The sequence below is a fragment of the Cervus elaphus genome, chromosome 25 (assembly GCF_910594005.1).
Source record: "Cervus elaphus chromosome 25, mCerEla1.1, whole genome shotgun sequence".
In the NCBI taxonomy this organism is placed as follows: Eukaryota; Metazoa; Chordata; class Mammalia; order Artiodactyla; family Cervidae; genus Cervus; species Cervus elaphus.
In genome coordinates, this window is record NC_057839.1 from 41,797,539 (window position 1) to 41,809,913 (window position 12,375).

General features: G+C 50.8%; 2 protein-coding genes across 3 annotated transcripts in view; one reads left to right on the forward strand and one right to left on the reverse strand.

Annotated features, from left to right (window-relative positions):
• SLC45A2 (solute carrier family 45 member 2) overlaps positions 1-3,637 on the forward strand; it is a 35,890-nt gene extending 32,253 nt beyond the window's left edge. For both annotated transcript variants that reach the window (XM_043887841.1, XM_043887842.1), the window contains one exon: positions 1,945-3,637. In XM_043887841.1, the coding sequence (XP_043743776.1) occupies positions 1,945-2,169 (225 nt within the window). In that variant the 3' untranslated portion in view covers positions 2,170-3,637. The remainder of the gene's footprint in view (positions 1-1,944) is intronic.
• A 4,297-nt stretch (positions 3,638-7,934) lies between these two features.
• Positions 7,935-11,599, reverse strand: RXFP3 (relaxin family peptide receptor 3). Its single transcript, XM_043887504.1, has one exon. The coding sequence runs from the start codon at positions 11,570-11,572 to the stop codon at positions 10,196-10,198; it is 1,377 nt and encodes a 458-aa protein (XP_043743439.1). The 5' UTR covers positions 11,573-11,599; the 3' UTR covers positions 7,935-10,195.
• Positions 11,600-12,375: the final 776 nt, after the last annotated feature.

The window sequence follows — 12,375 nt, forward strand, 5'->3', positions numbered from 1 at the left end:
CACTGGCCTTCTTTTTCATCATTTGATCTGGCAAGCGCAGTGCGGCGGGGTTGCACTAGGCGTTAAGACCTTTAAACAAGAGTTGCAGCTGTCCTTACCCCTGGCAGACATCGTCACTAATGTTTCAATGCATGGCAGGCACTTAGCTGCTAGAGATACAGCTGTTGTTGAGAACCGCCCCTCCAAGACAGAGTTGGATGATACTAGGTCCCAAACACAGAGGCTATGGACTCAGAAGAACCTGGATTCAAATCGTGCCTCCCCCATTTGGCAGCTATGGGGCACTAGGGAGTCATAAAGCGAAAAAAATAGTCACTCAGTCGTATCCAATTCTTTGTGACCCCATGAACTCTGACCCCTGCCAGGCTTCTCTGTCCATGGAATTCTCCAGGCAGGAATACTGGAGTGGGTTGCCATTCCCTTTTCCAGTGGATCTTTCTGACTCAGGGATCGAACCTGGGTCTTTTGCATTATAGGCGGATTCTTTACCGTCTTCGTCACCAGGGAAGCCCAGAGATCTTGTCCATTTATTTACTAAGTGTTACTCAAAATGAGTTCATTTTTAGATGGGAAATACAACGACATGGTTCAGCAAGCACAATGATATGCAAGCGTGAATCCGGTGGCAGCTGCCTACCTCTCCCTCCACTCTTTTTCCCTATTTCCCCTACCCCCTACCCCAGGCTCCTACATGTTGCCACTTTCTCCTGATTTTTGTCTATCTTTCTAGTATTTTTAAATGAAAATCTATCAATTATGAATTGCATTTTCTCATTTTCCTTTTCTTATTCAAAGGATACTATGCATTTTCCTGCACAATGATTTTTTTTTAATTTAATAGTGTAGGAATTATCATTCAGACTCATAGAGCCTTAGTTTTCTAATCAAATAGGAATGACATACCCACCTTATAGAATTGTTGGAAAGTTAAATGAAACGAGATAGTATAGGTAATCTGCTTAGCATAATGCCTACCTGGCAGCTTGCAAAGACTCAAAAAATGGTAGGTAGTAGTAATATTGTTATCATGAGGTTAATGATAATAATATGGGCCTCCCTGATGGCTCAGATGGTTGAAAAAAAAAAAAGTCTGCCTGCAATGCAGATTACTGGGGTTCAATCCCTGAGTCAGGAAGATCCCCTGGAGAAGGGAATGGCTACCCACTCCAGTGTTCTTGCCTGGAGAATCCTCATGGACAGAGGAGCCTGGCAGGCTGCAGTCCATGGGGTCACAAAGAACTGGACATGATTGAGGGACTAACGCTTTGGGGTTTCCCTGGTGGCACCATGTGCCTCTGGAAAGGTGGTAAGTTTCATTCATTTCACGAATGAAACAACCTAAGTGAAAGAGCCTTGCCCAAGCCCTGGCACGTATATGATAGTCGATAAATGGCAATGCTATCAGCCAGTTCAGACCAAATGTCAAATAGTAATCAAACATTAATCTACTAACCAAACAACAGCCCTATTTGAAAAGGTTGAATTGCTTTTTTTTTTTTTTTTTTTGAATTGCTTTTTTATGTTGCCTCTCCTAACATGTATCTGTGACTCAACATCCTCTTAAGTGTTTGAACTTTCAACTCTAAGGAAGGGATGAAAAGGGATATTTATTGTTTCTAATCCATTGTATTTATTGAGTACTTAGGAAGAGAGAATTTTGTGTTCTTAATCATTTAACTCCCATAGTTAATATTCAAGATTTTGTGGCAGGGAGTGGGGAAAGGCAGGGGGTGGAGCTTGAATCAAATAGCAGCATCCTAAGGTTGTATTGGAACTTGTTTGTGCGCCGTGACTACTTTGGCACTGCAACGGCCAAGTCATGTGTTTGTAACCACAGCTGCAAGTATCTGTCATCTGGCTTTCTAAAGAACACGTTTGCTTGCTGACTCTGCCCTACAGAACAGTTGGCATAGATCAAATGCTGTCCCTGTTCTTGCCTTGCAGAAGCAGCGGGCCCTGGGTGGGGGCCCGGACGGCAGCGGCAGAGGGCAGGGCCTGGACTGCGCCGCCCTCACATGCATGGTGCAGCTGGCTCAGATCCTGGTCGGAGGTGGCCTGGGTCTTCTGGTCAACACGGCCGGCAGCGTCGTCGTCGTGGTGATCACGGCCTCTGCGGTGGCACTGATTGGCTGTTGCTTTGTGGCTCTCTTTGTTAGATATATGGATTAGGTCAATAAAGAGACATGGTCCCTAACCTCAGACACAATGGAGCACATAGCATGAAATCAGTCTTTATTTAGCGTTGCGTTTTTTTGTATCTGCCCTTTGGATGCCACGTGTTATGACTTTGACTGCAGTAACTGCCCCTTATTCCCAGCCAGCCCTGTCCACATCAGTCTCAGTATTTCAAGCATGACTTGTTTTAGGAGAAAGTGGGCCATGCCGCCAGTCACTGGTGGCAAAGGGCAAGTGTGGATGACAGCGCCTCCGTGCAGCCTCCCTGAGTCACTGCAGTGGAATGGGGAGGCATGGTCTGTTTTCCACAGGGCGTTTCAGGCCTTGATGAAACCAGAGACGCCGACTAACACACACTTGTGATGCTGTAATTTATCCTGTGACGTAATTTTTTTATTTTTATTTTTTAACTAGGGGGTCCATATATGGTCAGGAACATTATATTTTTCATCCAATGCATCCTTATGCAAAATAAGGCTGGTGATTTGAGATATTAATTCATTCATATTCAATTCATATTTAACTCACTCATAATTAATTCATGTTAATTTATACTGTCCCTACAAGTCTGCTTGAACATCTCATGCTAGAGGATTTCCCACTTTGAAATAGCTCATCTTATTGAAATAGTAAAAATCTTTCTCTCTAGCCTGCACTTTTGTTCCAGTCCCTGGAGTCTCACTGGAAGCCTTTCAAAGAACTGCCTCCTGTTTCTCCTGTAATCCTCTCTTCTCCAAGTGAAGCAGCATTTCTCAGTCATACCCCTTGAAGTTCATGATGGCAGCATGATTTAACACAAAGACTGTGAACTTTAGAGCTGAGCTGGTTTGGGATCCTGGCTCTGCTGCTCCCCAGCAAACTACAGAACCTCAAAAGCTGCACTTGTTCATCGTACATTTGGGGTAATATTGAGTTAGCCAAAAAGTTAATTGGAGATTTCTGTAACATCTTATGGAAAAACCTGAGGGAACTTTATGACCCACCCAATACTTCCTACCCCAGAGAGTGGTGACCATTTGTAATATCTAAGCCTTATGGAGTGCTTACCACCATTCTCAGCATTTTACCCATGTTAACACAGCAATCTTGGGAGAGGCTGCTGCTGCTGATCTCCATTTTCTAGATGAGGAAACAGAGGCAGAGAGGTTTATAGTTCTCCTCTGACGCTAAACAGCTCCGAAGTGGCAGAGCTGGGCTTTGAACCCAGGCACTTGGGCTCTGCTGTTTCCTATAAGAGCAGCACTCGGGCTGGAGGCTGGCCGCTGGTCTGCACTTGATACATGACAGCCATTGTCATTATTTTTTAAAGTCTCGCCATCCTGCTTCCTCAGGCCTAGATCTCCCCATCACCTGTCCTTCATAAGTGTCTTCTATATAATTCCAGATGTGCCTGAGTGGTGCAGAATGACTTGCCCACATGTTTCTCCAAGTTAAAACATGTTATGTGGAAAAAATAAATAAATAAAACATGTTATGTGGTTCCTTCTCCTGCCTCATCTTAGAGTCTGGTTGTGTAACCACTGCCTCAGGTGAATTTCTAAATTATGGAGACCTCCCATGCTGGAAGGGAATTTGGAGACACGAAATGAGCTGCTTTGAGAACAAGGACACGGGGATTCAGGCTCTTTTCCGGCTTCCTGGTGCCTAGCAGAATGGACGGTTCGGTAGTGTGGCCAGGAGCCTGCAGTGTAGACTCATTTGGGGAAGGGATACTGCAAAGGAGAACTGTGCTTGGGGGTTCTTTGGGATCCCTTTCACAAAACCTCTGGGAAAATGAGGGGTGCAGGTCCATTCCTAACATCTGCATTTGCAGGGCCTGAGGTAGAGACTGCTGATGAAGGCCCATCTCCCCTTCTCCCACCTTTAGCTCCGTCCAGCACTGTGAGGGCCCCTGTAGGCACCTTGACATCTGCACGTCCACAGCCTTCCCAACCCCCTACTGTTTACCACACCTGCAAACAGTCACCCTCAGCCTCCCCTCACACCTAAGGGTGCACAGACTCACAGCGGTGTCTTCCACCTTCAAGAGGAAAGGACCCACGAAGCCCTTAAGAGACTCGGAGCCATTTAGAAGGGGAATTTGACGTCTTGCATACTGAAGCATAGTCTATGGGGTGGAGGTGCGGGGCTCAGGCTCCAGGCAGCTCCATGGATTCCTTGCTATGTGGGAAGGGGTACAGGTGGGAGTGGGGGGTTGAGCAGCGCTCTCTAGTATCAGACCCGGGGTGGGGGTCCTGGCTGCCCAGGTCTGATGGCTCCAGGCTGCAGTTCTCTGTGTTGCCTCCCTTTTAAGAGCCTGATCTCTGCCGCTCTTGGGTTGTGGCAGGGGCAGTGCTAGGGTGTGGGGAGGTATTTCTGGGATACCCCTGTGGATCTGGGCTCTTCTAGTTTGTGTAGGGTGGGGCAGGAGGGGAAGGAGGGCAAGCCTTACACCAAAGTGGTCACTCCTTCCTTTCCCTGCCCACATTTGCCACCTATAGAACACACACAGCTTCCTTATCCAGCACCAGGTTCTCCGGGTTCCCGCAGTTTATCCCATTTTCTCCAGATTAATTTTTTCCAGACTGAGCTGAGCTTTTTTCTCAGACCTCAGTGTGCTGTGGCTCCACTGATCAACCTCTGAGCCTTGCCTCCCTCCTGGGCACAGTGGCCCTTATTTTCTGTCCAATCCAGGCCCGCTGCCTTCTATCAGTGTGTGTGTGTGTGTGTGTGTGTGTGTGTGTGTGTTCTGTTGCTTCAGTGGTACCCAATTCTTTGTGACTCCTTGGACTGTAGCCTGCCAGACTCCTCTGTCCATGGGATTCTCTAGGCAAGGGTACCGGAGTGGTTGCCATGCGTTCCTCCAGGGGATATTCCCCACCCAGGGATCGAACCCATGCCTTTTGCGTCTCCCACATTGGCAGGCAGATTCTTTGCCACTAGCGCCACCTATTGGAATGAAAGTGAAAAGAAAAGTGAAAGTGAAGTTGCTCAGTCCTGTCAGATTCTTTGCGACCCCATGGACTGTAGCTTGCCAGACTCCTCCACCCATGGTATTTTCCAGGCAAGAATACTGGAGTTGGTTGCCATTTCCTTCTCCAGGGGAATCTTCCCGACCCAAGGATCGAACCCTGGTCTCAAGCACCGCAGGCAGACTCTTTACTATCTGAGCCACCAGGAACACCCACTATTGGAATATACACTCACAAATGAAATTATTACATTCACCAGCAAAAAGATTCCATCTTCCCCTGTCTTCCTTCCTCCTTCTCCCCCTCACGTTATCCATCCAAGAACAGCAAGGTCATGACTGACTTAGAAGAGTGCCCAGGGAGGACACCTGCTCCCAATCCCACACAAGACCCCTGCCCTGGGCCTAGGATGAGAATGAGCCAGTGCTCTCAGGGCCCCACGTGACACAGGAAAGGAAAGTGAAGTCGCTCAGTTGTGCCCGACTCTTTGAGACCCCATGGACTGTAGCCCACCAGGCTCCTCTGTCCAGGGGATTGTCCAGGCAAGAGTACTGGAGTGGGTTGCCATTTCCTTCTCCAGGGGATCTTCCCGACCCAGGGATCAAACCTGGGTCTCCCACACTGTAGGCAGACGCTTTACCGAATGAGCCACCAGGGAAGCTTTTTCCACATGACACATCACACAGCCTTAAGAAAGAAACAGGCATCCAGCCACCTCTCCTGCCTCACCTACCTGTTCTTGACCTCTGCAACATTTGGAAATGGAATTATTTGCTGAGTTCAACACATATCTTCTGATCATTTTTCCAAGGACTGCTCTGCTGATTAAAGATTTTGAAATGAATGACTGGGTGGGCTGGGAGGGTGACCTGCAACTGAAAACTGTCTTCCCTGGACCCCCAAGAAGTCAAGAATAGTCATCTGTGGCCAACCACAGGGCATGGTCTTCATTACAAATGAAGCTCTTTTCAGATGGAACACTGGGCGGGCTATGGGATGGAAAAGGGAGCTAGAGCACACAGATTCTCTCTCTCACACACACACTCACACTCACACTTAAGTAATACTTTACTCCTTGAACTCAACTTCATTGAGATTTGAATGAGCAGATAGAATCCAATTTTAAAAGACTTTAACCACCGTAAAGGCTTTTAAAGTCTTTTAATCTACCAGGGCTTCCCTGGTAGCTCAGCTGGTAAAGAATCTGCCTGCAATGCAGGAGACCATGGTTCGATTCCTGGGTCGGGAAGATATGCTGGAGAAGGGATAGGCTACCCATTCCAGTATTATTGGGCTTCCCTGGTGGCTCAGCTGGTAAAGAATCCACCTGCAATGTGGGAGACGTGGATTCGATCCCTGGGTTGGGAAATCTCCTGGAGAAGGAAAAGGTTCTCACTCCAGTATTCTGTCCTGGAGCATTCCATGGACTGTATAGTCCATGGGGTCACAAAGAGTTGGACACAACTGAGTGACTTTCATACTCTCTTAACCACCTTTGGAGCTTAAGTACTTGTTCTTAGTATACCAATGACATATCTCCTCTGGGACAAAACTGTCCTGTTCCCAGACAAATAAAGCAAATGCAGGGACATTTACATTCTTCCTAGAAATCCCAGTAAATCCTGTAGGAGAAAGGGAGGCCACACTGCTTTGCTTCTCCCTCCCCCACCATGCACCTGGCACTCCAACCTCAAAGCCTTTGATCACTGAATTTCCCCAGCTTCAAATGCCCTAGCTATGCACCTACTCTCTGTCTCAATTGCCAGATTGCCCATCTAAATTGTACTCATATTCCTAAGAAAGTGAAGTGAAAGTCACTCAGTCGTGTCTGACTCTTTGTGACCCCATGGACTATACAGTCCAGGAATTCACCAGGCCAGAATACTGGAGTGGGTAGCCTTTCCCTTCTCCAGGGGATCTTCCCAACCCAGGAATCGAACCCAGGTCTCCCACACTGCAGGTGGATTCTTTACCAGCTGAGCTACAAGAGAAGCCCATATTCATAGTTCCATCTCAAATACTGCTTTGGCGAGGAAGTCTCTGATTCCCCAACAGAATCAAGTTCTCCATCCCTGTATTCCTACAAACAGCACTTCCTTTTAGCCCTTACTATGATATTCAAAAGCAAGGAGATCAAACCAATCAATCCTAAAGGAAATCAACCTTGCATATTCATTGTAAGGACTGATGCTGAAGCTCCAATACTTTGGCCACTTAATGTGAAGAGCTGACTCATTGGAAACGACCCTGATGCGGGAAAGATTGAGGGCAGGAGGAGAAGGGGGTGACAGAGGATGAGATGGTTGGATGGCATCACCAACTCAATGGACATAAGTTTGAGCAAACTCAGGGAGATAGTGAAGGACACGGAGGCCTAGAGTGCTGCAGTTCATGGGATCAAAAAGAGTCTGACACAACTTAGTGACTGAACAACAACATGACATTCAACTCACTATCCCATGATTCATTTGCCTCATGTACATGGTACTATCCCCTTCTAAATGTTAGGAATGTGTACATGACCCCAACACTCAACACAGAGCTAGGCACACAACACACATTAAAAAAAAATAATTTGATGATCTCAACTGGATTTGACCACTTCCATGTTGATGCTTTTGTCCTTTTGTAGATAGAAGTTTTGGTCTTGGCTCCCTCTAGCCATGTTCTTAGAAGTCCACAGGTGTGGGTGGGGACAAGGTGACTCTTTTCATAGAGTTCTTTCATGAAGTCCTTGCCCCCACCCCTTCTCTTTTTCTAGTGCCCATCATATCAGAAGTACACACTTCAACATATTTTCCTAAAAACCTTGGGTAATCCACACATTGTTTATTGTCAAATTCAAAACAGCAAATTGCTTAATAAAGAGAATATCTCAGTAAGTGTCTAATGTCAGTGTAACACAGAGCTACACTACCATGCTACTACTTGTTCTTTGTAGATGTTTGCTTGTTCATTTACTTTATATTTTGGAGACTTGTGTTTATAGTTCAATGGTTATTAGCCCATTGGTTCTCAATATCAGTACCAATAAGTTTTCATCCTAAACAGCAAAGAGAGGCTAATTTGACTACTTTAAAACAAAAGCATTATTCTGTTTTCTGAAAAAGCTACCTTCTTCAAGCCTGCTCAGAATTGAGGAGGTCAAGCAGCTTTTGTGTTTGCAGCAGGGTCTTAATTTTTGCACTGTGTGTGTTACAGAAGTGGGACAGGAACGCTGGAGCTATGGAGTTCACATTTTGAGCCTTATATCTCAGACAGTCCTGGGAATTTCCAACAAAATCACAAAGTAATTTATGGTTCAAGAGGCTATAGAAGCAGACATGCTTATATAGTGATTATTTATGGTATGAAAATAAGCACACCAGTAGGTGCCCACATTGCCTGTTTGTGATCGCAAACTAGGTCGCCAAAGAGAAAAACAGTAGCACCTCTGTTGAAACTGGCAGCTGGATGGGTAGATCATTCCATCCCTCCCTCTGAGCAGCCTCAAGAAAGGACTATACTGCTGTGACCAGAACAGAATTGTCATGAGAAATGTGTCACCCTTCAGAAGGTCCCATAGACTGGGGCTTACGGAAGAATTAATCATGTGTGTCAATGTGCTGAGCACTCTTTAGAATGAATGGAACTTGATTAAGGTAGAGTCCTGTGGGAATTCTGAATCTTGCCTTCTCTCCTCAGTGTTATGACCAATAAGAAACCCCACACCTGAAATCCTGGTACGTCACACAGAACAGACTCTCCATACTCTTTCCCCTTCAGCACAGAGTTTACTTGAGTCTCCCATTCCCCTTCCCACCCCACAACTCCTCTGGAACGATCAGACTCCGGCTTCTGGGAATTTGGTGTTCAGGAACCACGCTTCTACAGCATCTCTTGATCTTCTATCTAAGCCTACAAAAAACGCGGCCGAGTCATTCTTCTACTTGCTGGTCTAGAGCCTCAATCAAACACGCTCTCTGATTCCCAAAGAGTGAGAGGGAGAGGCTGCAGAAAAGTCTCCTCTCCCAGTGGTGTGTCTCCTCAGACCTGTTCAGGTTGCGTCTGGGCACAGCTCACCTGCCGTGCACGGACCCGAGCGCACACAGCGTCTCCAGGCACTCGCAGGGCTCCCAAGGGAACCCAGCTTCCAGCGCAGGGCGCACTCAGTTGCTGCTGGGGTACCAAGAGAGCAGGTGGACCCCCCTTCTCCTTAGGGGCCGTCAGCCTGAAGAAGTCTCTCTCTTCAGCCTCTGTAACCTCACTGAGTCTGCTCGCTCTCTCAGGGAAGCCACTCCCGGGAGTAAAAAGCTCCAGTACATGGGAGCGTTTTGATTCCGGCTACCCTTGAGCGCCGAGGCAGGGCAGAGTCCCAGTCAGGCTCCGCGTCTGCGCACTCTCCCCGACCCAAAAGATAAAGCATACGCCTCACGGGAGGTGGCTCTCTCCCGGTGCATTTCTCCTGCGGGCGCAACAAGATTGTCACTTCTTTCTCTCAACTCCGAAAAAGTTTCCGGCTCCCATCCTTTAGGCCTGACCGCAGCCAAGCAGCAGATCAGACCTTCGCGCCCTGGCTGTCCCAGACCAGGGCGCAAAGGTTTTGAGGGTGGCTCCCTCGGCTGCGTGCACCTTGAGGACTTTTTCAAGAGCTGCCAAAAAAAAAAAAGTTTCTGTAATACATGCGCTCAGCTGTCGGCGCACCATTTGGCTGAGGCCACTTCCTCGCCCCCGAATTGCTCTACATTCCGGATGCCTTCTCCTTCTTCTGGGCGCCCTACACAGCCCAGCGTTGATAACCTAAGAAGAGGAAGAGGGTGCGTGTAGAGAGAAGCGGAACGGAGGCTGACGGCTTGGGCCTGTAAGACTGAGCTCGGCCCCATTGCCAGCTGCCTCTCTCCTCCTGGGTTCGCAGCCTCCCCACTCCGGAGAAGGCCCCCAACCTCTTCTTAGGCTGCTCCTTTGTGCTCCGCTCCATCCTCGTCCCTCCGAAACTCTTGATCCGGAGGTCCCCCCAGCAATCCCTTCACTCTTTTCCGCCCAGGAAAAACCGCTTTGCAGTTGGCGCGCGCCCTGGGCTTCGGCTCGCGTCAGTAGACGGAGCTGCTGGGCAGCAGGTCGTAGCGCCCGCCGCTGGAGACCACCACGCCGGGCGGGTAGTAGAGCAGGTCGGGCTCCGCGGCTTGGTGGAGAGGCGCCAGGGCCTGCAGCCCCTGGTCCTCGGGTTCTGGCTTGGTGGTGGCGGTGAAAGGGCGCATGCTGGTGAGAGAAGGCGACGCGATGCGCCACAGGAGGTTCTTGAGCGCTTTGCGGAACTCGCGGCGTACGAGGCAGTAGAGGATGGGATTGAGACAGCTGTTGGAGTGTGCCAGGCACACGCTCACGGGGAACGCGTACACCTGGCCCAGGAAGTACTCTTGGCTGAAGGGCACCGCGTTGAACTTGATGAGGATGCTCCAGGTGGTGAGCGCCTGGTTGGGCAGCCAACACAGGAAGAAGGACAGGACCACGATGGTCACTGACTTGGTGACCTTGGAGCGTCTCCGAGCGCTGGCTCCGGCCAGGCCTCCCCCGGCCGCTGAGGCTCCTCCTTCGGTCCCGGCCACGCGGTGGTCGGAGATGAAGCGTACCAGCAGCAGGTAGCACAGGCTGATGATGCCTAGCGGCAGCACGAAACCCAGCAGCACCTTCTGCAAGTGGTAGAGGCCCAGCCAGAACTGCCTGTCGCGGCCCAGCAACCTGTCGGGGAAGCGCACCAGGCACAACTCCTCCCCCATCACCTTGACCGTGGTGGAGAAGATGGCGTTGGGCAGGGAGGCCAGCGCGGCGGAGGCCCATATCACCGCGCACAGTGCTTTGACCGAGAAGCAGCAGCTGTCCTCCAGGCTCCGGCCGCAGCAGTCGCCCCGGCCGTACCCTCGGGTCCGGTGGCTCTTAAGAGCCGAGGCCACCGAGTGGTAGCGAGCCACGCTCATGGAGGTGAGGAAGAAGACGCTGGCATACATGTTCATGGACGTCACTACGGATACGATCTTACACATGGCCTTGCCGAAGGGCCATTTGAAGTCAAGGGCGTTTTCCACGGCCCAGAAGGGCAGGGTGAGCACGAACTGGAAGTCCGTCAGCGCCAGATTGGTGACGAAGAGGTTGATGGAGGACTTGCGCCAACCCTGCTTGCTCTTCATCAGGTAGAGCACCAGCAGGTTGCCGGTCAGCCCCAGCGCGCAAACCACCCAGTACACCACGCTGACGAGGATGCGCACCCGGGCCTCGGGGTCCGCGCTCTCCGCCCCGCCGCCGCTCGGGGGGTGCCCCGGCGCCGCGCCGTCCGGCAACTCCAGCCCCAGCTCCCACCACAAGTCCTGGAGCTGCAGCGACGCGTTGCCGCTGGAGTTGGCCGCCTGCACAAGGTCCGGGATCGGACCGAAGAGTTCTGTGAGCTCGTCCCCGCCAGCCGCCTTATTCATGGCGGCTGGGGCGGGTGCCGCGGACACCTGCCGGCGCTGGGGCCTTTAGGTCATGTTTCGGGAGATGAGCTCCTAAGGGGAGTCCGCTTCTCCCGGGGTGCCGGCGCGCGCGGGGGCTTGCAAAGTAGCTGTGGAAGAGAGCGCCTAGGAACCGGGCGCCAGGCGCGTCCCCGGAGCGCGGAGCTTGGCCTTGGGCCTGAGAATGGGTGCCGAGCGCCGGTTCTGGAGGGGAATTCGAGAGTAGAGACGTACAGCCCCCAAGGCGAGCGATCGGCGTCTAAAGGTTGTCTGGCCAAGGCTGGCGTCCGCGGGGTCTCTACTGTAAAGACTCAGACTTTTGCCCCCGGCGTTTCCCGCTGTCACTTGGGCACTAGCGCGTTCCCTCCCTGGCGCTCCAGACCGCTCCTGGGGGCCCGCTCTTTCTCTTTCAAATACCTTTGCGGGTTTCCTCCGCAGCTGCTCCGACGAGGTTTCTGAAGAGAGTTCTGTCTACCTCGCTGAGACTCTCTGGAGGGCTTTCGACGCTGGCCTCGCTGCCTCGCATCTCCGTCTCTCCGCTGCTGTCGACTCGCAGTGAGTTGCCAGCCGCGTCGCCCCGAGTTGTATCTCAACCGGCACAGCAGAGGCTGCGGGTTCCCGAAGAGCATGCGTAACCCCAGCACCAGGAGAGGGGGCGCTTTCCGAGGTGCTGAACTTGGTCGCAGGCGCCGCGAGGGGAGGGAGATGGGCTGCGCCGCACGCAGAACCCCGCGGGGCCAGTCTCCCCTTTCAGATTCAAAAGGTCTTAAAGCCCTTTATTTCCC